The sequence below is a fragment of the Falco naumanni genome, chromosome 13 (assembly GCF_017639655.2).
Source record: "Falco naumanni isolate bFalNau1 chromosome 13, bFalNau1.pat, whole genome shotgun sequence".
Lineage (NCBI taxonomy): Eukaryota > Metazoa > Chordata > Aves > Falconiformes > Falconidae > Falco > Falco naumanni.
The window spans coordinates 18,817,719-18,842,249 of record NC_054066.1 but is presented as its reverse complement, the minus strand read 5'-3'; the positions used below and the strand labels follow the sequence as shown (position 1 = coordinate 18,842,249).

The window sequence follows — 24,531 nt, the reverse complement described above, 5'->3', positions numbered from 1 at the left end:
TTATATAAGATTGCTGGAGAACAACAGACTACCACTTGAGAGTTATTTAAACTTATGGCTCTTGAAGACTTTTGTGGTAGCTGCTGTGGGTTGGATGTCCAGAGTTAAGGATACCTGTCCCCCTGTGCATCAAGGAGTGTTTTAAGAGCCATCTCAGAAAAGGATCTCTCCCCAGTAATACTGCAGTGTGCTTGTAGCCCCTTCCAGTCTTTGGGCAGTTAGCCAGAAGTAAGGAGACTTTCAAATGTACAAAATCAGTATGCCTAGGCTCTGCCCTGGCCAGTCTTGCTGCTGTAGAAGACTTTTTAAAACGTCGTTCCTTCCCAGTTGCTAGATTTGATGTTCAGGGACCTGTGTCACAGTCCTTGCTAATATGGCTCTACGTGTTGAATTGTCATGTCATATATATAAGGTTTGGGCATTTGTTTATTTGTTTGTGGGGTTTTTGTAAATTACTGTTTTTTAATGAGAAAAAGGATTCTGCTGAAAGATGGCATATATATTTGTTCTGTGTGGAATATTGTTTTGACAACAGAGATTACAATAAAATTCTTGAGTAAATAGTATCCATCTGAGAGTAGTAACCAAGTTAGCAGGGCTGTTTCCTTTGTGAACACTCAAATCATCTATTTAATGTTCATTCATGGTAGTACAGGAATGATTAATATGAGGCTTTATAAACATAGATGCCTAGGTGGTATGTGCATTGTGTACGTGTGAACTACGTGATGCTGATCTTTGACATGGGCAGCAGTCCAAATGAATGGTAGTATAAAGAACCAGATGTTGAACTGCTAGACATTCAGTGATGCTACCATACTGTGCCTCTTTTATCCTTGAAATGGAATAAATAGAGGTTCTTTAAAGAGGGGAAGCCCAGCTGAGTTCCTTGGAGTACAGGCACAAAGAATCCAGAAGAATTTTTGCACTGTTGAGGATGGCAGCATGGTAAAATAGTGGGGTTTGAAATTAGACCACTTTTGGATTAATAAGGGAAGCCTTTATGCAAAATATTACTGTAATTGCAGGCTCATGTTCTGATTGCCTTATCAGTGGAGATGCATCCTCAATGACTTCTTTCTTTGTCTTACAATGGAAAAAGATAGAAAATAAGCAATTAAAGCAGACTTACTTAAATTAAAAGCTGTTTAGATGCCACAAATCTGAGCATTCAGCTATGCACTTCTAGCTAACATTGTTAGTTAGTTTTTCTATTAAAAAAACCCTGATTTATTGCTGCTGTGTGTACTTGCTTTGTAGTGTGGCCAGACTACTGACAAGAGATAAATTTTCTCTTTTTCTTTCGACTGTGATCTTCTTTTCTGTCTTCCCGCTTCTCACCCTAAAGCAGTCCCTTATGAATGTGAACATAGAAATGAGAGGTTAATTACTTCTATTATATTCTTGGGATCCTTGTTATACCAGTGAATCTTGTAAAGAAATACTACAAAATCTGGTACTGGTCATTTAAAAAAATAGATGGACTTTGCTCTGAATAAACATCAGTTAACATTCTAGTAGTGAATAGTGTATTTTTTGAGCTTTATGAAAATGAAAAACAAAGCCTTTTCTCCCTAGCTTGTGGTCTAAGTGCCAGCTAGGCATGGGCAAGGTCACCATTAAATTCATATCTCCCAGGAACAGAAGATACCCTAGGGAAAATCAGCAGACATCTTTTATATAGTGATAAAGAAATACATTTTCAAAAGGAAATTATTTGGTTTTGTCCTGTAATACTTACTCATAACAGCAATCTAATATTAGTGGAAGATTAACATTATTCAGTCATTTAAATGTCAAATCTTTATGGCAAATCAGCATAGATTTTGAGTTCAATCTCAAAGAATCTTGCTTTCTCGGGGGGTGGGGGTGTGTGTTGTTTAATCTTCCTGGCCAGTATAGAGGATGTTGTGATCTCCTTGTTAAAGACGTCACACTGAGAAGATTGTAGTAGAGGAATAAATAGAACAAGTGTTAGGAAGCCAAGCAGCTCATCTTGGTTGAACTAAAATGCACTTCACGCAAACTGGCTTCCCCATAGCTTTGTTTCTTCTAACTAAGATTCACTTACCATTCTGCCAGCTTATTTGAGGCTCTTGTAAGTACATTTGCATCCTTTTCTGAAATGTTGTTTTACCTATTTGTGCAACTAAGTAGCCAGTATTTTTTACAAGAAGTTACTTACGAGAAGGTAGAGAGAGCAGACAAGGGTAACGTCTCCCCAAGTGCAAAGAGGCTCCAGGTTTCACAGGTAGGGTTCAGTAGGGAGCGTGAGAAGTTAAAGTTCTGCTGTGCCTGTGCTGACTGTGTGCAGGCCTGTCTCATTATCGTTATCTGTATTCCTGGCCTATGGTGCTGAGGTGTGCAGTGCTAAAAACACCAGTTGTCCTGGATAGGGACTGCCAGGCCTGGCCAGGCTGAGTCTCTCTTTCTGAGTGCCAGCTGTATGGTCACAGTGTGCATCTTTGCTAACAGGTCTGCTCTTTCTCCTTATAATTGGCCTGTGTGGATCAATCTGATGGGATAGGGCTGTCAGATGTTCAGACACAAACAGAGGAGATCCATCAAAATAAATATACATGTTTCCATATGGCATTTTGTGAAAAGAAAAATGGCAGCCCAGTGTTTAGGAGTTCAGCTACAGGTAAATATGTAAGATTTGAAAGATTTCCCACTAAAATGTTAAACTATATGTGTGTTAATAGATTGCATAAAAACAATACAAGAATGAGAGAAAAATAAGTCCTTGCCCATTCTTGGCTGGATCTGGTGAGGCTGGAACTACTGGAAACTTTTTCAAGTAAAGTTAAGTTAGGAAAAGCTTGCTGCTGGAACTTACTGCTTTTTTCCAGTTGTTTTTTTATTCCAGAACTGTGCTCAGACTTTGTTCTGCCCTGGTCCCAACAGATTCTGAAAGAATGTAATGAAAAGAGGAAACAAGGCAAGATGCAACAGGGTGGATGCTTCCCGTCAGTGGCTGCCTGCTTGCAATCCAAACCTGGGAAGCTTCAATGGATAGGGAAACAACTAATCCCAAATTCCATTACAGTACAGTGTAAGGGAATATCTCAGTGTTACAGATCTATTCATGGATCCTTGTAATAGAGCTGGTTGGGTGGCGTTCATTTTGGAAGCACAACTCTGCCTAGCATGAAGAGTTTATTTTTAGTATTTTAACCAAACAACTTCAAGACTTGACATTTTCTCTGAACTTTAGACTAACGGCTCCACCACTGACTGCCCATGTTCAAGGAGTCTGAATCTGAGGGTGCTGAGCGAGTAAAGACGGTATCAGGCTGTTTGGGCTTAATTAAGCAAAATATGTTTGTTGGTTCAGCTATTAGGGGTCCTTTAGACAGTAATCTCTGAGTGTCATTCTGTACAAAATGGATGGTCACTTTGTACAAAATGGTCTCTGCCTGTCCTTGCCAGCAGTGAACAGCCATAGCATTTGTCCTAAGACTTTGTCCTTTCAAAGTAACTGCTGACTACATTTTGCAAAATTATTGTTATAGTTCCCAGAGCTAGTAATTTAGATGACAGTTTGAATGCATGAAAAAGTGCTGTGTTTCCACTCATGCACTGGGCTCCTTTTTACACCAAATGAAATTTTGTGGAAGGAAACCTTGTATATTGAAGGATGTTTTAAACTGTGTATCAGAGGCATCTCTAATTTTTAGAGGGGAGCAGATTTTTTAACTTAGCTGACTACTTGCCTTAAATGAATAAAGAAACAACCTGTGATATTAAACATGAACCATATATGGACTTCATTGAAGCACTTTGAGCTCAAAATATAGTTCAATGTCCAGAGTTAAAAAAGAAAAAGGAAAGGAAATCAAGCATTTTCTCAGGAACTCTGTTTGAATTAATATGAACCAAGAAAGGAACAAATGCAGTATTTTCCCCCATTACTTGCCTATTTTATATTTATGTTGTTTTAACGAATAAGAATATTATTGATAAGTTTCAGAGGTTTACTCATTTTTATAGTTAGAAGCGGTTTGCTTCTGTTGTCAGTGCTAATACATCTATTTTTTTGTCTGCTTTAATACGCGATTTTAGACAGTGAAAGTACTTCTAATCCTGCAGGCCGTCATCTTTATATCCTTCCTGCCCCCCACTTCAATTAGTAATGCTTGGCAGTGATTCAAAACCACCCTGCTTTCTAGTTAGGGTGAATGAGAAACCACCAAAAGCGAGAAAAACACGGAGTGAAGTGAACCACTGGCACCCGCTCTGTAGCACGATTGCAGCAATCTGTGCTACTGCGCAGTCACTCCAAGTGAAAGGAAGAGTTTCCTTCAGCCAGAGAGCACAGTTGCTGGCTGTCTAAAGAGAGAGGCAGCGTTGTGTATTTAAGCATAGGACTTGAAGCCAAACACCTCCTGAGATGTCTTCCCTTCTTTCTTACTGATTAAATTATGTGGCTGTGGGCAACTCTTCGTGCCTATTTCCCAGTCTCTACAATATGCAGTTATCAAAAAGCTACTTTGAGGACGTTACTTGAAGTTTTTGAAGCACAGCGTAGTACTAGGAATTATTGAAGTTATTAGTCACTGAGCTGTAGTGTATTGTATATTCAGTGGGACATCCTGTCTTTCTGGTTAAGTTGTAGCATTTGCCTCCTGTCTGGCATAGCCCAAGGTAGATAATCGTGGCAGCATGAAGCTGTGAACTGGTAGCACAGTGAATGAATTCATGCCAAAGCCCTGATTCCCTTCAATTTCCAATCTGTGGATCTGTTCTTAGAGGTACATATATTAATACCTCTAGTAAATGATAGATTCTTCTAAAATACATGAATGTTATAAACCTGTGGATTATCAGGAGTAGTCTTTGTAGCTCAGTAGGCTGGTGTGCTGGAGAGCTTTCTAAGAAGAGACATGAAGTGAAGGAGAAAAAAAGAAATTAAATATTAATGGGGGGAAAAAGCACATAGTCACAACATAAGCACTGGCAGTTGGAAGTCATCTAGGCTTTTTGTGTTGTCAGTTGCTTATTTTACCAGGGGAACACTTTCAGACCGAGATGTTGCTTGGAGTTCAGAGGACAGATAAACCAAACAGCAGGGGAACCTGCTGATGCTCAGCTATGCCATTTTCAATAAACATCACTTTGCTCAATAGAGAAATTATTGGAGAGGCCTTCAAGGAACAAAGGCATCAACTGGCCACAAACAGTGCTGTATAAAACTGCCTTTTTAAAGCCTTTTACATTTTTTTTCCCCCACTTTTCACACAAGGCTACAGGTCATTCAAGTGAAACTGTATGAAAATGTCAGCTAAGCAGCCATGTTTATCCCATTTCAAATTTTGGTCAAAGCAGTCTTTGTTCCTCTGCTCAGGTCTGTGGCCTGCCAGTGTGGGGAAGTGTGAAGATCCTTTTAGACATGTTAAAAAAAATCCACCCCTACAGTGTTGCAAAAATGACATGAAATCAAGCCAAGCTTTCTAAGCAGGCCAATATAATGCGTATTTTAAAACAATTGAATAATGGTATAAAATAAAGAGGCATATCAAGGTTCAAAATACCTCATTCCATTAAGGCTAATTTTGTTGCATGACTGTCATGACATCCTGTGTTTCAACTCTGTAAAGAACAATAGGCCATAGTGATTTACAGGGAGGTAAATTCCTCTGAGGGTTTCTGGTTACAACCTCATCTGTGAAAATGAAGTTATTCACCAGAACCCTTTGATAGATTATTTCCATGAAACTCCCTCTAGTTCACTTATTGCTGAGAACCTTGAAATATTATCATAATAGTTCAGCTGTGTTGAAATGATTGAATGTTCTGAAGTAGTTAAGACAAAATGAAGTTGTTTCAATTGCTGAATCATTTCCAGTGTTCACTTGCAGAAAGGAAAATTGTTTGATGTGCTAAAATTAAAAAATGGGCAAACTTATTCCAAATTGTTTTGGGGTTTAAAGCATTTAACTTAATTTTAAGCATTCTGGATAAAAAAATCTCTTCCAGCCAGATTTGAATTGCAGGAATGTTCTTTTAATTGCCTCTCCTTCATCACAGCATTTCTTGGAGTGGCTTCTCAAGTTGTCCTGGAAGCTGCCTCACCTTTTGATATAGGTTAGGCATCTTCTGTAAGGAGGTCCCAGTGTTTTATGTTTCAATTGTATTTTTAGTTTCCCTTGTGTATGTGGTGTCTCTGTTAGCTTTCTCCTTATACATTCAGTTTAGTTCTTTCCACTGAGCTACAAGCAACCCACTTTACAATTATGTTCTGATAAAGCCCTATGGATTTGAAAGGTCACATTCTTTTCTTGGATGAATACATCATTCCCATTGATTCACCTGCTGTTTCTGCAAACTCAGAGTATTACTGATGACATTAATTATGTTAATATTCAAAGGGTTCTTAGCATGAGCTCAAGCTTTTCTAACATGCTAATTTTTCAGATCCATTTAAAATGCAGAGAAGATGGGGAGGAGTTAGTGTTACCGTACTGGAAAAGAGAAGATAATTTTCTTTGTGCAATTCATGCTTCTGAGATGGTCCTGCAAGCAATGATAAGTTTTTCAGAGTTATTGATTGTTTTACTACCTAGGATGTAAAGCAATCTCCAGTTGTGATCATATGTTGTTTTTCCTGCTGAGGCATTGGTATAAAGGAATTCTGTCAATCCTATGCAGAGAAGCCAAAGAAAAGCCTAAAAAACATAGGTAGCAGAAAGCAGCGTAAAACCACTACATTGTTTCAGCTTGCTTTTATTTTGGCATTGTTATCTTGTTCTAGGAACCATTTTAACCTCTGTTTCTAGAGGAAACAAAACACATTTATAGTAACAAACAAAGCATTTCCACAGGCGGCTTGATCCCTCTGACAGGAGAACCTGCCCCATAAGCTGGTGATTTGTGTGTAGATTTGATATGGACCTTATTCCCACTTTAAACAACATTGTATTCTATGTACCACAAGTGCATTTTGGTTTTTGTTTTAACTTTCATTCTTAGGGATCTCAGACCTTAGGGTTTGGTTTTTTTCAGAGCTTAGAAGTGATTAGTCTTTTTAGGTTGAGCTTAGTTCCTAGAGAAGTGCCTAGCACACACTCCTGAAGCGTGTCTGCATGGCCTTTGCTGGTACATCAGGGTAACAGGGCAGTCTTCTCATCTGCTGCAGGCAGGAGCTGCTGGGGAAGTCACATATTGTTGCTTTTGTCTGAAGAAATCAAAGGTTGGTTGATTGCCAAAATTCCTAAATTGGTTCCTGTTGCTCAGCAGTGAAAAAAAGTGCTGAAATTTCTAAGAGAGTTAAGCTTCTCCAAGACTAGACTCATCTGGACAGAGATACAAACCTTGAAACAATAGTGTCTGCATCCCTAGTTCAGCTGTTTGCAAACCACTGTAATTTATTCTTTTTTACTTTTTTCCCTCCTGATGACCCATAGCGTCATGTCAGTAGGTCTGTAGCTCTTTCCTTCAAAATGCGCATCCATTTTTTCTTGCTGTTTTGGTTTGGGGAAGAGAGGAAGAGTCACTGAAATGGAAGTTTGGCTTACTTTTCAGTATTGCTGTGTATTACTGAAGAAACAAAACCCGTTTTCCCACCCTGCCTGCCCATGCTGGACACCTCTTCCCAGAGTCTGGGAGTGATCCATCTTCATTATTTTTGCACAAGTACCTGCTTTGGTTAAGCCTACTACAGGTGTCACCAATTCTGATTTAAATGTTTAAGATTTGGAGAGATTTTACTGTGTTATTTTCAGACAGTAAATTGACAAAAGTGAAAATTAAATGTAAACTAAAAGCAAACTCTGTACATTGTTCTGCTATGTAACGTCACTAGGGTGCTGTGGAGATCTGTGTTTTGTTCCTTTTGATGAAAATAGTGAATAATAATTGTATTATTCAACCTAAACTGTTTGAAAGGCACAGATGTTAAACTGGATAGTTTGCATAGATTTTTATTAGCAAATGTTGGACGTGGTTTTACTGTATTTCCAAAGTATGCAGAGTTAAATGGCTTCTGTGTTTCTCTAGTTGGATTAGCAACTCTTTGCAGGTGATCTGACCTGTGCTGCATTTTTGTTGTAGATTTTTGCAGTGTGCCTCAACGTGAGCCCTGCTAAGATAATATATATTCAGAGGTTCAAGCAGGAAATAGTTTCATGGTAGGAACATAACTCATCTTCTAAATGGTTACCCAAGGTTCAGGGAGAACGTGACACACAGCAATGAATAGTGTAGCTTAACAACAGGACCAACATTACTGTGTAGCAGAAATGATCTGAGGTCTACTTAATATGATGTAAGGTAGCAGTATTAACTTCTGCCCTATTAGCATAACTCTGTATTACAATTAAGGTAAGGTTGACATGGTATTCAGTAACATGTGTGACTGTCTTTCCAAGTATGGTCCAAAAACACCTTAATCCAGGACTGTCTGATGGATGTTAGATGGAAATACACTGTGGTGATATAAGGCCCATACAGAGGGTATCTGCTTGCAAAGATGTAGGGCAGAAAGTAAAAGGGGAAGTGCAAAGTGTACAAGTATATGATACTGTGTTGATTTTTTTGCTGTGATGCTATAGCTGTTAAATATATCCCTCCTGATTACATAATTTGGTGTGAAATGACTTTGTTGGTTGCTGAGGATATTTGCTTCATTTTGTCATGTGGTGCACATTAATCTGGATCTCTGTGGCTTCTGTTGCACAGCAATGCTGTGCAGGAGACTAAAAGCAGGCTCTGTTACAGTCAGTACAGGAGTGTCAGGAGTGCTTTGAAGGGATAATTGGCTTCCTTCCATTTGAGGATTTAATAGAGCACCTCTCCAGTCCCCAGCACCTCCCATCATTTGGAGAAGCACAGTAACCTGTATCTTGTGCGTCACTCCAGGAAAGTTGGTTTATAATAGCGGATTTTTAATACCTGCTCCTGTAAGAGCTGTCATAGCATGCTCTCTGACTAATCTGGAACCCAAGAGAGTGTGCTGCTGCCTGAAAGCAGAAGTTGACAGTGCTATACCCAAAGGCTCCAGTAATGCTGAGGAATAGCTTCCAGTCTGTGTGTTTGTTTTGGTCTTTCTGTTACTAGACAGAATGGATGGACACTCATTCAGTTCCTTCAGATATGATTTCACACTGAATTTCAGCCTTAGCCTAGGAGGAAAGACTCCTTTTCTCTTACCACACTGCCAAAATGTACGCCTGTGGTTTATTAAACACAAAAGGCAGCAGCATTTCTCTTGAATGTGAACAGAGTGAACTCAAGGACCTGATTCAGCAGAATATCTGTGCATATGCTTAAATGTAAGCACACAATTAAGAGTTCTGTGGAAAAGGGATTTGGGAGTTGTAATAAAAAGTGAGATTAGAGATTGGAAAGATTAGGGGATGAATGGCATGAGTGGAGTAGAAGCATAAGACCATTTGGGTGGTCTACTTTGTAATATTGTAGCTTGGTAGTTGTTTTGCATAATTTATTTTGGTCCTTACTCCTCAGACTGGATTGAAACAACTGAGATGCAAATATTCTGGGAAAATATGTCTGATAAAAATATAATCTCTAAAGGTTGATCTTTACTTACATGTAACAGTCTTTAAATTAACGTGCTGGCCCATGTCATGAGTGCCTGGTTGTATCTGCTTTTCTTGACAGACTACATAAACTCAGAAGTGAAATTTGGGCACACCAGATCAGAAGCTTTTCTGGGTCTGCAGGAGAGATGCAAGTCTGAATTGTTCGGGGCTTTCAGCTCCACCTTCTCTCCGTCATTTGTCCCACAGGACAATTCTTATTAACACATAATTGTTGAGAACCTGTTTGCACCTGGCATGTAGTAAACTGTTCTTAATGTTGGGTTTCATGTACACACACACACAAAAAAAAAAAAGCTGGCAAAGGTGATGAAAGACCTTACCCTCCAGGAGTGATTATGGACATTAGGCTTGCTTTTATTATGAAAGATAAGAGTGCAGCAGTTCCTAAGGTTTTAGAATGGTGTAGACAGCAAGGATTAAAATGAAAAATGGACCATTTTAATGGAAGAAATTGCACCTACTGTTTGCTGCAGGCTTTGAGATATTTAAGAAGTGCTAAACATTACAAGATAAAAATAATACTCAGGAAGATTGGGGCAGAACTTCTTTAACTCCATACTCCTTTAATGATTAATTTTGTTTGTGCTCGTTCTCTTCCTTCAAGGTTATTCTTAATTACCAGTGTGGTAATACATGGGGATCTTTTGCAATGCTAAAGCACTTAAAGATAAGTATGTATATTTCGATATGTTTGAACTAGGAGATCTCTATGACAGATACCAAAAAGAAAGAATTTCTGTTCTGAGATCAGAGGTATTCAAGACAACAAAACTTGGATTTAGAAATGCACAAACCATTTCCCTTCATCAGGCTAAACAGAGCAGGTCTGTGAAGAAGCTAATTCATGTCATGTATATAAAGCAAGTCAAATTCCAGGTACTACAAAGCTTTTATGTAAGACTTTGCTGACCCAATAGGTGGTGGAATATAAATAGATCAACAGTGCACCCTTCCTTGTGCTGTTCTACCTAATCCTTTCCTTGCCTTCAGGATTGAAGAGTATTTGATCTATTGAGTCTTAAATCAGACACTGTTTCCTACCAAAAAAAAGCAAAATCCACGAGAATGAAAATATAACGGTGTAAGAGTGTTCTTGTGATTTTGGAATGAGAAGCTGAATTAGGAATATACTATTGTTGTTCCTTTTTTTTCATATATATTAACTTTACAAAGCTATAACTCTCTGGCTCTCTGATTGCTCTTCGTAGCTACCCCTGCCAGGTGGCTTGACATGAGCCTCTGCAAAAAGAGTAATTGTGTTAAACCTATATTAATTTACTTTCTCCTTTTCAATAATACTTAAAATGCCCTCTTCATCCTGCCTGCAGGTCTCCACTGCTGCTCAGAAGATGGAGCACTTCTTATTTTTAGTAACAATATCTCTCATGCTGGGATGGAAGAATCTTAAACCAATTAAACACATTAGAAGATAACAGTGTGTGTGGGTTTGGTTCAGGATCTCCATTTTCTTCACTCTGGGGTATGTCCTAGTACCAGCCTTTCTATCCAAGATGACAGAAGTAGTGATAAGCTGCTAAGTAAGTAAGCAATGCAACTGCTGCTTTGTCAGGTATTCCCTTGCCAAAAAAATAACTTCTGATGGGTTTTGCCTTTTTTTTTTAAATTCTGTTACAGTTAAGTTTTATAAATTATCTCAGTTTTGACTTAGGAATTTTTTTGAGATGCCTGTTTCTTTTTAAACATATGTTTTTAAAAAAGAATTACTATCTTGAGTGTGAAGGTTTTTTTCCAATAGGAGAGGACTCTGTGTGTACACTTTTAAGATATGATGATTTGTTCTTCCCTTTTAATAATGCTTAGTTACTGGGGAAAAAATTGTGAACTGGCTAGAGTATTCTTATCCCTTAAAGTATGTCAGGATCCACATACTTTACCTCTGTATATACACTCTGAATAGCAGGTTGATTTCATTTGTTTTATTTGTAGAAGTTGGATAAGCATGTCCTGAACCTGCTCATGCATCTGTCTAGGCCAGAAAGCATTTGGCTACACTGACAGTAAACGTTTTTTCATTTAATATGGAATTTACATGGATTAGCAATGTCCAGACTGTTTAAATACAAGAAATATTCTAGAAACTGTGGCTTGCGTTACTGACCTGCATGCTCTCATCAGTAGGGATACAGTCCTGAGGTTTTTGTTTATTCTTCATCTTTCATTTGATAGTCAGAATATAAAAGCATGGGGCAGGCTGTCCTGCATCGTTTACTCTTACAGTGGAACATCAATACAGAGTAGCAGCACTTTATAGAAGTCTTAACACGCCAAATGTTAACATATCTGGCATTATTCAGCATGACAACATAACTTGTTATCATCTCTCTTGGACTGGACTGAGAGATAAAACCTTATAGAGAGAAGCAACAGAGGTCAATAGTCTACAGCAGTGTTTTCTCTCACCAGAAATAGTAGCTCACTATCACTCTATAACTATGGATTTCAAGTAAGGATAATAATTAAGCTGAGAGTCTACATACACTCTTTGAAGGGCAGTTCTAATTTAATACTTTTGTCAGAGCACTCCAAAAATTGGTAAGGGAAGAGGGACAGGAAGGCAAAGCAAGGCAAGGCAAGGCATGGCAAAGAAAAAGGAAGGTAGTCTGTTAGTTAAAAGTGCTGGTATAGCACCTGGGAGGCTGGATCAGTTCCTGTGCAGCGGTGGGTTTGCTTTTTGTTAGTGTTTCATTTCCAGTTCAGAGGAACTTGTCTACTGCTCAGCTTGACACTGCACAGCCTATGGCCAGACCTGTGAGCTCATAACTCCCACTGATAGTGAAAAAATAGGAAGTAAATACTTCTGAAGGGGACCATTTTTTAAAGGTAATACAGGGTTTTGATAATCAAGTGCCCACTTTACTGAATTACTGTACAGCTAATAGTCACGAGTGTTTGCATCGTAGGGTGTTGTGAAGATAAATGAATTTGTCAGTGAGATGCTCAGATCGTCTCATTTGTTATTTTTCCCTCGTACATGGCATTTGATAAATTGCACACTGCTTTCCATGCAAATAGCTTCACCCTGGCTAGTTTGCGTGTTTTTCTGGGGGAAGATAAATCAAAAAATGGTGGATTTTTTTTTGGACATTGTAAATTACAGTTGGGGTGGTTCCATCCTATGGGTGGCGTTGGCTGGGGACTTTTGAGTTTTCCAGTCAGCTCCACATGAGAGCCCTGTCCTGCTGCAGGTCCTTCTTGCCATGCTGCTGCTCATTTTCTCTCTCTGACCTGCCTGCCAACAGCCCCCATCTCCCCTGGTTTGCTAGCTGGGGAGAGATCTCCGCTTTCCAGCTTTCTGTCAGGATATGGAGGTGGCATATGGGGCACTCAGATTATGATGCTTTCCACCTTCTCTCCCTTTCACTTTTGCCTTAATCACAGAACAAGTGGTAGATATTATGTGTTTTAGAACATGTTTGGAAGAACATGAGTAAGCTGCCCTACACTCCCTCTTCCCATGCTCCAAGTTGTTGCTAAGTTTTGGAAGCTGTAAGACCGTGCCTGTGTAAAAGGACCCTGTGCACATATTCCTACTTTCCTCCTCCCTCTTGCCCTTTTAGTGGGACATGGAAAGTCTGCCCATACTTCAGAAGGGGAAAGGCTCCTCACAGCCCTGCTGAAGCAGCCATCTTCCTTTCCCTCCTCCACACACATAATTTTAAAACAAATGTTACCCTGTAATGCAAAATTTGCTAAAGCATCTGTTTCTTCCCTGGAGCTCTGGAAAAATTTGATCAGTGTGACGAGTTTGTGTGAGTCTGCCTGGAAACTGTATGTTAGAGGATGAGTTCAATATGCGTATCTCTGACAGCTCCTATTTATACCAACATCAAGGTCCATATTGTCCCTCTTCTGTTTCTCTACCTCCTCAGTTCCTTGAGCAGTTGGTCTCTCCCCTTCTCCCAGATAGTTTCCAGTCTCTTGTCTAGGAATTACTGAGTACGAAGGCTACGCTGCCATAAACCAGCAAAAGAATACACCTGGAAAGGCATTGCTTATCTCACAGATCCTGCTCTGTTCAGGCTGTTTGTGTTTGTGCTGGTGACTCCTCGGAGCCACCCTGATGAGCTGTGGAGCAGGAGGCTGCTGCAGGGCCTCGGGCTCACTGGTGGCTGTATCCCTGTTCAGAGCGGCGTTGGGCAGCTGTGCAGGCGCCTTGTCCTGATGTGTCGATGTCTGAGCTATGTTATGGGGGAGATGTTTTAAAGGTGTGCTTAAGATAGTTATTAATTGTCCTTTTGAAAATATGAGTATGCCGTACTTGCCTGTAACTTTAATGACTAAATCACTGATCTGGGCTTTCTGAAAGCTGGCACAGCCTCACTTGCTGAGAGTGAAAAGAGAGGATCTCTCTTTGCTTAGCACTCAGCAACTGAAGAATTCCCATGAGTGGCAGTTACAGGGTCAACAGCAATAGAACGACCCTTGATACTAATAATTTACAAGTTAGGAAAACAAGCTCTATCAGGTGTTACTCTTTTTCTAATGTTATAAGGGAAGCACTTCTCTTTCTAGCATTTTTCAAATGCTGAAGAACAGCCATTGCTTGTGTAGAATTATCTGTTATTGTTAGCAATGTTCTTGCTTCTCCACAGCACAGTGACATTGCCTGTATCCTTTAGAACAAATGGAAAATGATAAATGAGGTTAACAAGCTTCAGTCTAAAGTGAAAACTAAATCTGTGACTATACAACTCTCGTTGCATTCATTCTGGTCAAGGATTGGTTTGTTCATTTATTTTCTGGGGAAAAGCATCTTTCTTCCTTGGCCTCCTGAGAATCAGAAAACATGATTAAAACAGCTTGAGTAGCCTATTTCAAGGCTTAAGAAAGAATACCAGACACAGCATTTAGGGATGCAGATAGCTTGTTTTCCTTAATTGTTTCCCAATCAGAAATTGGATGAACCTTCGGGATGCTGAAACAGGGAAAATCCTCTGGCAAGGAACAGAAGATCTCTCTGTACCTGGAGTGGAGCATGAAGGTACTGTGTGGCCTTATTGTACATTTTGGGGCTGGGTGGTGCTACATGTCTAAGTCACCAGCGTTGTGAGCGTGCACCTGCTTTGAGAGACAGATGTCCTGGTTGTTACTTCACATCTTCAGAGACTTCCACCACAATAACCTGGGGACATGTGGAGAAGGGTGGGAGTGGATCAGTGGCTGGCAAAAGGGACAAATTAAACTGCTAAGCAGGGAGCTCAGCAGGGTAAGGAATGAGTGGCCAACCTTTGCTAGGTTGAGTGTTTGTTCCAAAATGAAAAGTATAAAAGTATATTGACTTTTCTCAGTGTAACAACAATGTTTAGTCAAGGTAGAGGTCAAATGGACAACCAGTGGGAAAGAAGCGTATACGGTTATTATCTTGCCTGGCCACAACTGTCCTAATACTGTCCTGTGCTAAATTTGACCTCTGCTTTGAAGTGGTGTACATGGCACGTTTGCTCTGCTCTCCTGTCCGTCTAGCATTGCTAGGAAGGACTGTTGCCCTTTCACTTCTGTCCTCACTGAGTAGCAGAGGACTTCAGTGTCCCTTACTCTTCCCCCTTTGTGACAAAGCACTGTCATAGGTGACATCCCTTGCCAAGAGCTTGGCATTGGCTCTGTGAAGTCTGGCCTCACTGAACTAGTTTTGAAGGTTTTTGTATCATGTGAGTACCATAGCTGATCTCCAGTAAGTGGAGTGAAGTTGATCGCTTAATTATGCTGGTGACATTGATGTATTTGGTTAAACATCAAGGACTGAGTTCTGACTGTCACTACGAGGACTCATTTCTCCCATAAACTGGAAAATCTGTTACATCTGAAGGAAGCAACCAGTGTATAATCCTGCTCTGCCCAGAAAGCATACAGAAAATCTCTGGCAAAACACTGTGAGTCCGGTAGTCTCCCAGCAATACACCTGGTTTCAAAGCCAGATTAAGGCACAAGAGAAATAACTTGCCTTCTCCTCATTTGGTCCCCAGTTAACATTCGTCTGCTTTATGACAAGAATTCATTAACAGGACCAGTAGTAGGTTGTCTCAGCTTAAGAGCCTGATGCTTGGAACACAGGATGCCGATCAGAGCTAGAGGAAAGCAAAGCTGTGATTCAGCGATTACTAAGAGCATTTTCCAAGCTTTGTCTCCTTCAGCCTTGCTAACCTGTACTCCCATTCTTGTAGCAGTGCTAAGAGCAAACAGTTTTGCTGATGGGCCTTAACAGATACGTACTCATGTCTGTCATACAAGATACCTGTATTAAAGCAAAGCATTCCAGCATCTTCGTATAAAACTGTAGGAAAGCAATTGAAATACAACTTAAAAGAAATGTGGTACTATATTTCTTAAACTGTGGGTTAGTGATGCTTTGTCTTCTTAAAATAGCTGTGTAACAGGAGACCTAGGAGAAATGAGGAATCAGGCTGTAGAAAGCAAAGAAGATTAACTCAAAATATTCCCAGTCTTCCCAGATTTTGCACTGTAAAAGCTTCCCCTTGGATGCATGGATAGTCTTTGAATCCTCTTCACTGTCTCAACAGACCGTTGCACTGCCGTGGTTCGATACAAACAGCAGAAAGGTGTGATCTGGGGCAGAGGTGACAGCTGGAGCTGTGTCTCAGGAGGGTTTGTTGTGGTGCCCCATTTCCCCACTGCCGTCTTTCTCATTTTGGCAAATCATATCACCTCACAGGGTCTCAGATTTTTCCCACATATGAAACAGAAACCCTCCCCTCCATCAGAGGAGCTTGGGGAATTAATTAAAACATACTCTGGCATGAGATTAATGCCCATTGTACAAGAAATTGTTAAGACCTTATCCAGTGTGCAGTTCAGTCATCCATCTAGAAGACAGATGACTGCAAACTGGAACAGGTGCAGAGAGCTACTAGGAGAAGCCGCTGAAAAGATTGTGCATGGGAGGATGGTCTTCCTTAGGAGAAGAGAGGAAAAAAGCCATTCTGACATGGCTTAGTAAGAAAAGAAGGCTGAGATGGATAGATTATTCTCAATAAATAGGCTAAGAAGGGGAGGAGATTCCCACAAAGGAGGATAATTTGACTATGAATTAAAAGGTGTGGGGAAATGTGATTCTGATAGTCCTGCAACAGAAAGGCAAGGGCAAACAGTCAGAACAATTGTGTCCTGGTTTCAGCTGGGATGGAGTTAATTATCTTCTTAGTAGCTGGTGCAGTGCTGTGTTTTGGATTTGGTGTGAGAACAACATTGATAGCACATTGGTGTTTTTAGTTGTTGCTTGCTAGTATTTATACTAAATCAAGGACTTTTCAGTTTCTCAGGCCCTGCCAGGGAGAGGGCTGGAGGGGCAGAGGAAATGGGGAGGGAGCGCAGCCAGGGCAGCTGATTCCAACTAGCCAAAGGGATACTCCATACCACAGAACGTCATGCTCAGCGTATGGACTGGGCAGGGGGTTGGCCGGTGCCTGTTGATCACTGCTCAGCGCCTGGCTGGGCATCACTCAGTGGGTGGTGGTGTATTGTGCATCACTTGGATTTGTCCCTTCCCTTTGGATATTATTCCTCTCCCCTTCCCTCAGTGGGAGCAAAGGGAGTGGGAAAGGGAGTGAGCAAGCTGCTGCACAGTACTTCTCTTCTGGCTGGGGTTAAACTACAACAAACTGTTCTAAAATGAAGGCCATGTGTGTTTCAGAGTCATTATATAGTACTTGTGTGTGTGTGTTCTGTGGCCATTCAGAGCAAATCACAGTGTAGACACAGCAAGCAAAGAATCAAATATATAGCAGAGTGAATAAAATTCTTTCCTTTAAACAGGACTTCTATTTGATTTAAGCACAGGTTTCTTTTGAAAATGAACTCTTTTATTTCAAAATTATGATACTGTATCATGTAGTATCTAGTTTTAAAGTCATGATACTGTATTACTACCTAAACTTACTATTACCACTTAGATTAATTAAAAAGAATATTAATGTGGTATTGGATAGCTGCCACAATCTTAACATTAAACTGCTGAAAGTAGTGAAAATCACTGCCTGAGCACCTTAAACTGGAATTAACGAACCAGCTTTTGACAGCAGGACCTTTTCTGTGTATGCAGTCAGCTCAGTTCAGTGACAGCGCATTCAAAATTGGGAGGCAATCTGGGAGATACAAATCCATAAAGTTTGGTTTCTTCCAACATACAAGCAAATCTTGGAGTAAGCTGCTGAGGTGTAGCACTTGTAGAATCCCCAGTGTTGTTCCCAGTCACCACAACCAGCTTTCATTTAGGAAATACAAATAATCCTTTCATTATCTAAGAAAATATGTAGTTTGAAATATAAAATAAGCTTGAGTAAGATAGCTTTCTTTCTTACATGTCCCAAATATTTACGGTAGTTTTATTAAACTACTATATGAAAACATAATTATATGGATATTTCAACCGAATTTCAGTTTCTAACTAAACGCAGTTGGACCCAAAATGACTTGCTTAGTAAATAAGAAATGTGTCATTCATGACTTTCAAATCTGATCAGAATTAAGTATCTGACTAAATATATGTTAGCTGTATAAGTGCTTAAATAAATGGGCAGGTATTAGGTCCATTTTAAAACATGCTTACCTGCATTTCAGCATGTTTTAAAATGGACCTAACTGATGTGAATCAAACTGATTTCTCTTCTGTCTTTGTAATGGAAAAAAAGGTGTAAAAATAAATTTAATTTAAAATAATTTCAATTAAAATTTTCTACTTGATGGTATAAATATAAATTTAAATATCTTAGATCAGATGTTTAAAGTCTACACAGTCCTTGTTTTATTAAAATAACCTTTTATTTTGTAGTTTTACAATATTAAAGCAAACATTCTCAGCAGTCTGTCTTGGGGATGAAAGAAATGTAATTACTAAATTACAGAATAGTTTTAACAAGTCATTTTACACTTAACTGCAAAGAGCTGTTTATTCACAACAGACTGTAGTCTGTACTTGTGAGGGCAGTAAAGGATGGTGCCATGCAGATTTCTTGCTGAAAAAAAAAGACTAAAAATTATTAGAGAGCTTTTACATTTTAAATTCTCCATTAGACTTTTAATTTTCTTTTTTACCTTTTCTTTTTTTTTTTTTTTTTAAACAATCCGTGGGCTGTGTACTTCTCCATGGGATAGGATGGTAGCTTATATTCCCTAACCCCTCAGCTCTCTAGATTGGTTTCTTAGCAAGGTCCTACTCCATTAAACTGTTCTACATAGATGGATTTGCCTGGGGTTTGGTAAACTCTTCCTTTTATTAAACAGCAGCCTGCTGTCTACTCATGGATGTTTTGATACACTTTCCATTTAGGAACAGTTTGGCTCATAAAGCACACACCAGCTGTATTCCCTCCCCTCTTTATTTCTAATAAATTTACATGAAACATTTTCTAATATGCAGGAAGGATTATGTACAGTCACGCCACTGAAGTATGACAGGCTTGGGAGATTTTTAGTACATTGACTCCCCCCTATATTCTCCTGATCGGGGCCTTTCAGCATTTTAATCAGTGCTCCCAAACTGTCCCTGCTCTTACTCCTCCACCTGTAGAAAAAGCCTTATCAAATACCTACCAGGTACCGTTTGCCACTTGCTGTTGGTGTCTCGCCCATTGCAAGAGCCCAGAAACCCCGGATTGCCAAACTGCTCTCTCTTAAACTCTCTGGTACTGACTTTACTGCCTGTGTGGGTCTCAGTGTTTAGGGAGCAGACATTTTGTACACTTTCACAGCACGACCTCCCAGAGCTATGTGAGATGGCTGGAACAATGCTGCTGGGCTGAGAAATAGCCGTTTGTGGTTTGCTGGGGATGCCCAGTCTGAAAGGGAAGGAGAAGTGAGAAGGGCTAACACGCTTGGTGCGCTATGCAGGCCTGTGGCTACTTGTGATCTTCAGCACACTTCCTAAAATCAAACTTGAAGTTGGATCTCATATTTCAACTTGAGGAATTGCGGGCTTTAGTACTGAACAGCTAAGAACAGGAGTCTGAAAGATCAGTGTTGTATCCCTGGTTCTGTCACAAGTTTCATAACTGGCTCTGGGCAAGATACTTAACCTATTTGCATCTTGGATTTCACTCCTGCAAATGTAAAACCAAAATCCTGTGTGTTTGCATTTCTCCTGCTACTATGATCTTGTACTAGCACTAATCGTTATTTCAAAGTACATTATAAGAGCACCTGAAGCAGGTGGGTTTGTTTTATCGTGTCCAAATAATCCTTCTTTATCTGTTTCACAGCTCGAGTTCCCAAAAAAATCCTGAAATGCAAAGCAGTGTCTCGGGAGTTAAACTTTTCCTCAGCAGAACAAATGGAGAAATTCCGACTGGAACAGAAAGTTTATTTCAAAGGGCAGTGTCTAGAAGGTACGCATCTGCCCTGTGTGCAGTCCTGCTGCAGTGCAGGGAATGACCCCCAGCGTGCTGGGGATTAGAGAAACTAAAATGGGTTGAACGTGGTGATTTTAATTTTTTAGAGTAGCACAGAAGCACTCATCTTGTCAGGACTAATGGGCCACAGTATTAGGGATAGCATTTCATAAGTGTATTAACACTTTGTTATGTAACAAAAAAATCTGGGTAATCATGCTTCAGGGCATAAATCCACCGCAGGCTGCCTGAGGCAAGGAAACAGGTTATTTTAGAGTCACCTATCACAGGGATTCATGTGTCTTCCTCTGCAGCACCTAGTGCTGGCCACTGCCAGACTGGAGGCTGGGCTAAAGGAGCCTCTGGTTTACTTTGGTGACAGCAGTGCCACTGAGTCTTGGCTGCGTGACTCCAGAGCTGCACCTCTGACTTCCCTCACTGCAGAATTACTCTTAATCTGGGGTGGAGGAGGGGGAGATAAAACATGGAGCTCCTTGTCTTTTGGGCAACCAGTTGTACACTTAATCGCAACTGGATCTGGGGGATGTCTGCAAGAGGGGGAGTGTGGTTTCCCTGTTCCCAATTAGGTGTGGTGAAACTTCCACTGAACGCTAAGGAAGTGGTGTGACTTTATCATTACCATCAGCTATTTTAGAAAGGGAGTATCTGCTTCAAGAGGAGGGCAGGATTCAGTGCAGTTTAAGCTGTACAAAGTAATTTAAATGTAAAATGTTGGCAGCACAGCAGGACAGTTTAGGGAATTCCCCAGCCTGTCAGGTGAAAAGCAAAAGGACCATTTGTGGATTTTATCTTCTTTCAAATGCCTCTGGATCTTCTTTTTACTTTGCAGAATGGTTCTTTGAATTCGGTTTTGTGATTCCTAACTCCACAAACACTTGGCAGTCCTTGATAGAGGCAGCACCTGAATCACAGATGATGCCAGCTAACGTTTTAACGTGAGTGCCTTGGGCTTACAGAATCTGAGAGCAGGCAAAAAAAAGCAGTGTGGCGTTTCCTTGGGGGCCACAGTGGGAATGAAGAGAGGGAGCTGCTACCAACTCTGAATCACCCTCACTACTGTTACCTATTGAGAAATAAAAGGGGCTAAGCCGACCTCATTACCTTCCTTCCCATAGGTCCAATTTGCATTAATACAGCAATAAAAGCTTGGAGAAAGTGGAACTGATCCTTTATTAGAGTTGCTTAATTTTTTTGAAAGGTGAACCGTGAAAGAGTTTAAAAATGCTTTGCAGCTTAGTACCCCTTACACCCAGGAAAAAGAAAGATGTTTGGGCCGTTTTCAAATCCAGCTATTGATCACTAACTCTTGTCCAAGGTGGTTGTCTTTCATGCAGTATATCACCCACAGGAGCTGCTTAGCATTTGTTTCATCACTGTACTGTTTTGCCAAGCTCTGTGTCTTTCACATTGGCTTATAAACTATGCATTTAGTCACACAGAGTTGTTTGTGGGGATAAAATACGCTTAACAGGTAGGAAACGGTTATTTTATAGTCACCTGTAATGGGACTCATACACCTTCCTCAGAAACATCTAGTCCTGGCTTCTCTTTGCACATTGACTTCTGAGTCAGCAATCTCTAGAACTTGCGCCAGAATAACGCGCGCTGGGCATCGCTCTGAGTGTGGACAGCAAGGCACAAGCTTTCGTGGGATGACAGAAAAGGCTCTTTGAGGGAGGCCCCCCAGGAGGCTGTAATCACTGACAAAAAGCCATCCTCCCTGCAGTGCTCGATGGGTGCTGGCAAGCACATGAGCAGCACGTTGCCAGCAGAGACAGAAGGGTATGGGAATCCTGCTGCCAACAAGAGGCAGACAGGGAGCAGCTAGTCTCACCGCAAGGTCACTCTGTCCTCTGGAAGACCTCCCTCTCCAGCGTTTTCCCTCTCGTTCCCTGTCTGGAGGCAAGCCAGTCGCATAGAGAAGGCACTGGGATGGGAACTACCCTCACCGATTTCTATTCACAGCACGTTTCAAAGAGAGAGTGGACTCAGAAGAAAGCATCAGCGTTCGAATAGTGCTCCCTGCCACAATCTGCTCAGAAAGTTGTAGGTGCTACACACGTCCTGGGGTCCCAGAGCTCGTGGCTTTCAGTCAGTACCGGAGGAGCCAGATTTGGGAGTGGGGGTAAAGAAACCGACATCTGATGCATTGGGTTTGACCATCTGAAGAAATCAAGGCATTTTTAGGACTGGGAGTCTTGGCAGTCCAATTCCCAAGTAACCTTGAGGATTTTCCAATGCCCCATACTTTCCCTGGAGTCTGTCCGCTTCTAGTGGGCCGCACAGATCTCTCTTCTATTCATGGAGGTGTCCTAAAGTCATTCTTGAGGCTTTTCAGTAGAATCACTAGTCCAAAGAAATCCAGAGGGGGGGTTGTGGCCCAAAAGAAATGAGGTTTTTTCAGCTGCCAAGACTTGGAGAGAGCCCCTCACTTTTTGGTGTTCCCAAAAACCTCACGTTCGTCTCGGTGTTTCCATAGCAGGACAAAATGGGGATGTGACGTTTGGTGCTAACCAAGGCACTCTGCGCAAAGGATTCCCAGGATGACTGAATATCAGACTTAGAACATTCCCTGACATTTGAGTTCAAGCATTGTCCACACCACAGCAAAAACCTTGCACTCTTGCCAGGTTCAGCTTTGCCAGTGTTACAGACACCGAGAGCCACAGTGGAGATGGAACAGCTGCTTTGATTTTCAAGAGCCAGGTTATTTAGACATGGTCAGATCACGCTGCTCAGGTGTCCAGGTGTTGTAACGGCCCCAAAGCTCTTACTTTTGTCTACCAAAATCTCAAAGTCAGCAAGTTAAATCATCAGAGCTTTTGTCACACCCAAAACTACATTTCCATCGCAGTTTGCATAAAATATGCTTGTGTGTTTGCATTTAAGCGCTTCTTGAGGGAAATGACAAGTTGGTTGAAGTAGCTTGCTCAGCACTAGAGGACAGAGATGGGAAATAAAAAAAGAACTCCCATCAGTTTTCACAATTCACTGCAAGAGAGAGGGGCCTGAAGGTGCTGGGACTGCTAGTTTATTTTTAGCGGTAGATGTGAGCAGTTTGTGAGCACTCTGCAGCCTGCGTGGTACTGTGCCCAGAAAGGGGGCGAGAAGGGAGGGACTGGGGGAACTGCTCCATGTAGGAGTGCGGTGGGGAGATCCTTCAGCCCTGAGCACCCCCGGATCAGGACGCAGTGCTCCTCGCATGCAGCTCCAAACCAGAGCTCGTGCTACAGGGGTAAGGTGTCAGCCCCGGCTTGTGAGAGCACTGAGAGGAGCAGTCATTGCCTACTGTTCATGCATTCTTCTAACATCTCTTCTTTCTCCTCTTTTCCTTCCACAGTGGTAATGTTATTATAGAAACCAAATTCTATGACGACGATCTTCTCGTAAGCACTTCCAGAGTGAGACTTTTCTACGTTTGAGATGGGGCTTTTTGGAGCTGTTTTAGTTTTCCTCCACACAGTTCTTGGTGCAGAACCCCCCGACTATCCAGTGGAAGACACTCCTGTAGGCGGTGACCCTGGGGACCAGCTCAACGTGGGTTGTGACCTTTGCCCATCAGTTATTTTGCTTTCTCCTCTGACAAGACCAGACCAAATCCTCAGAGACAGGACCATCTGCTCAGCGATGCACTGGGGAATAGAGGCTGTCTCTGAACACAGGCAAACGATGGTCATGCAGAACCAATACTGTAAATTACGTTAGTCTCATCCTTTGTACTTCTCTGGATCTTGGTATAATCTCCCATTCCACTCACACCAAACTCTCAATGCGTTTCATCTTTGACGGATTACGTTAACCTTTTCATTTTTCTCACGTTGTAGGTTTTTATCCTTTCACTGGATTTCTGTGTAACTGGTCCACATATCCTCTTACCCCGAACTTGTAAAATAGACTGTGATATCACCTAATGTAATTAAAACAAATTTCTCAATTAAAACATTCCTACTGTCCAAAGAAGGGAAGAAATGTTAGTTCTGTGCGTTTTCCTTTCTGTTATAAAAATGTCTCGCACCAGGTACAAACTCCTGCCACTCGAGCCAGCAGCAGAACAGGCCTTTCCACAGCCCCCGTATTCTTGTTACATTTCGCTTCTTCCCGCTGACCACGTAGGAAAGGTTTCCCGACTGCTCTCACCGAGGCTTGTCCTTGGCCTCATTTCTGTCCATCAATCCCGCGGGGCAGTTTGTCCTGCTTGCCCAGTCACCGGGTTCTTGAGCAGCACTGCACGCTGTTCTGCTTTCCTGGGGATGCTCAGACCCCTCTGGAAAACCTGTGTTCCCCTGAGCCCGCCAGCACCAGTCCTGTGCTGGGCTGAGCTCCCTGAGGCACGGCTGTGGCTGGAGGTGCTGGTGCCAACAATCCCCACGCATGCACGGCTTTGATGACACGCGACGGCACTTTTGCTGTGACAGGTTTCTCGAGCGCTACCACTACTCTTTTGCTTTGTCATTTATAATTAGATCTAGCACGTGTAAATCTTGGGAAGTGAGCATCTCCAGCTTCTGCTCTTAAACATCATGGGCAGCTTTATGATCACTCCACACTTTGGTCAGCCTGTCCTGTGGGTGGGCTTGAGATTCTTG

At 41.3% G+C, this 24,531-nt stretch overlaps 1 protein-coding gene across 2 annotated transcripts in view; it reads left to right on the top strand.

The window, feature by feature from the left end:
- PDE6D (phosphodiesterase 6D) overlaps positions 1-23,910 on the top strand; it is a 38,108-nt gene extending 14,198 nt beyond the window's left edge. For both annotated transcript variants that reach the window (XM_040613739.1, XM_040613740.1), the window contains exons 2-5: positions 14,477-14,565; positions 19,796-19,921; positions 20,775-20,880; positions 23,286-23,910. In XM_040613739.1, coding sequence (XP_040469673.1) covers positions 14,477-14,565; positions 19,796-19,921; positions 20,775-20,880; positions 23,286-23,367 — 403 coding nt within the window. In that variant the 3' untranslated portion in view covers positions 23,368-23,910. The remainder of the gene's footprint in view (positions 1-14,476; positions 14,566-19,795; positions 19,922-20,774; positions 20,881-23,285) is intronic.
- Positions 23,911-24,531: the final 621 nt, after the last annotated feature.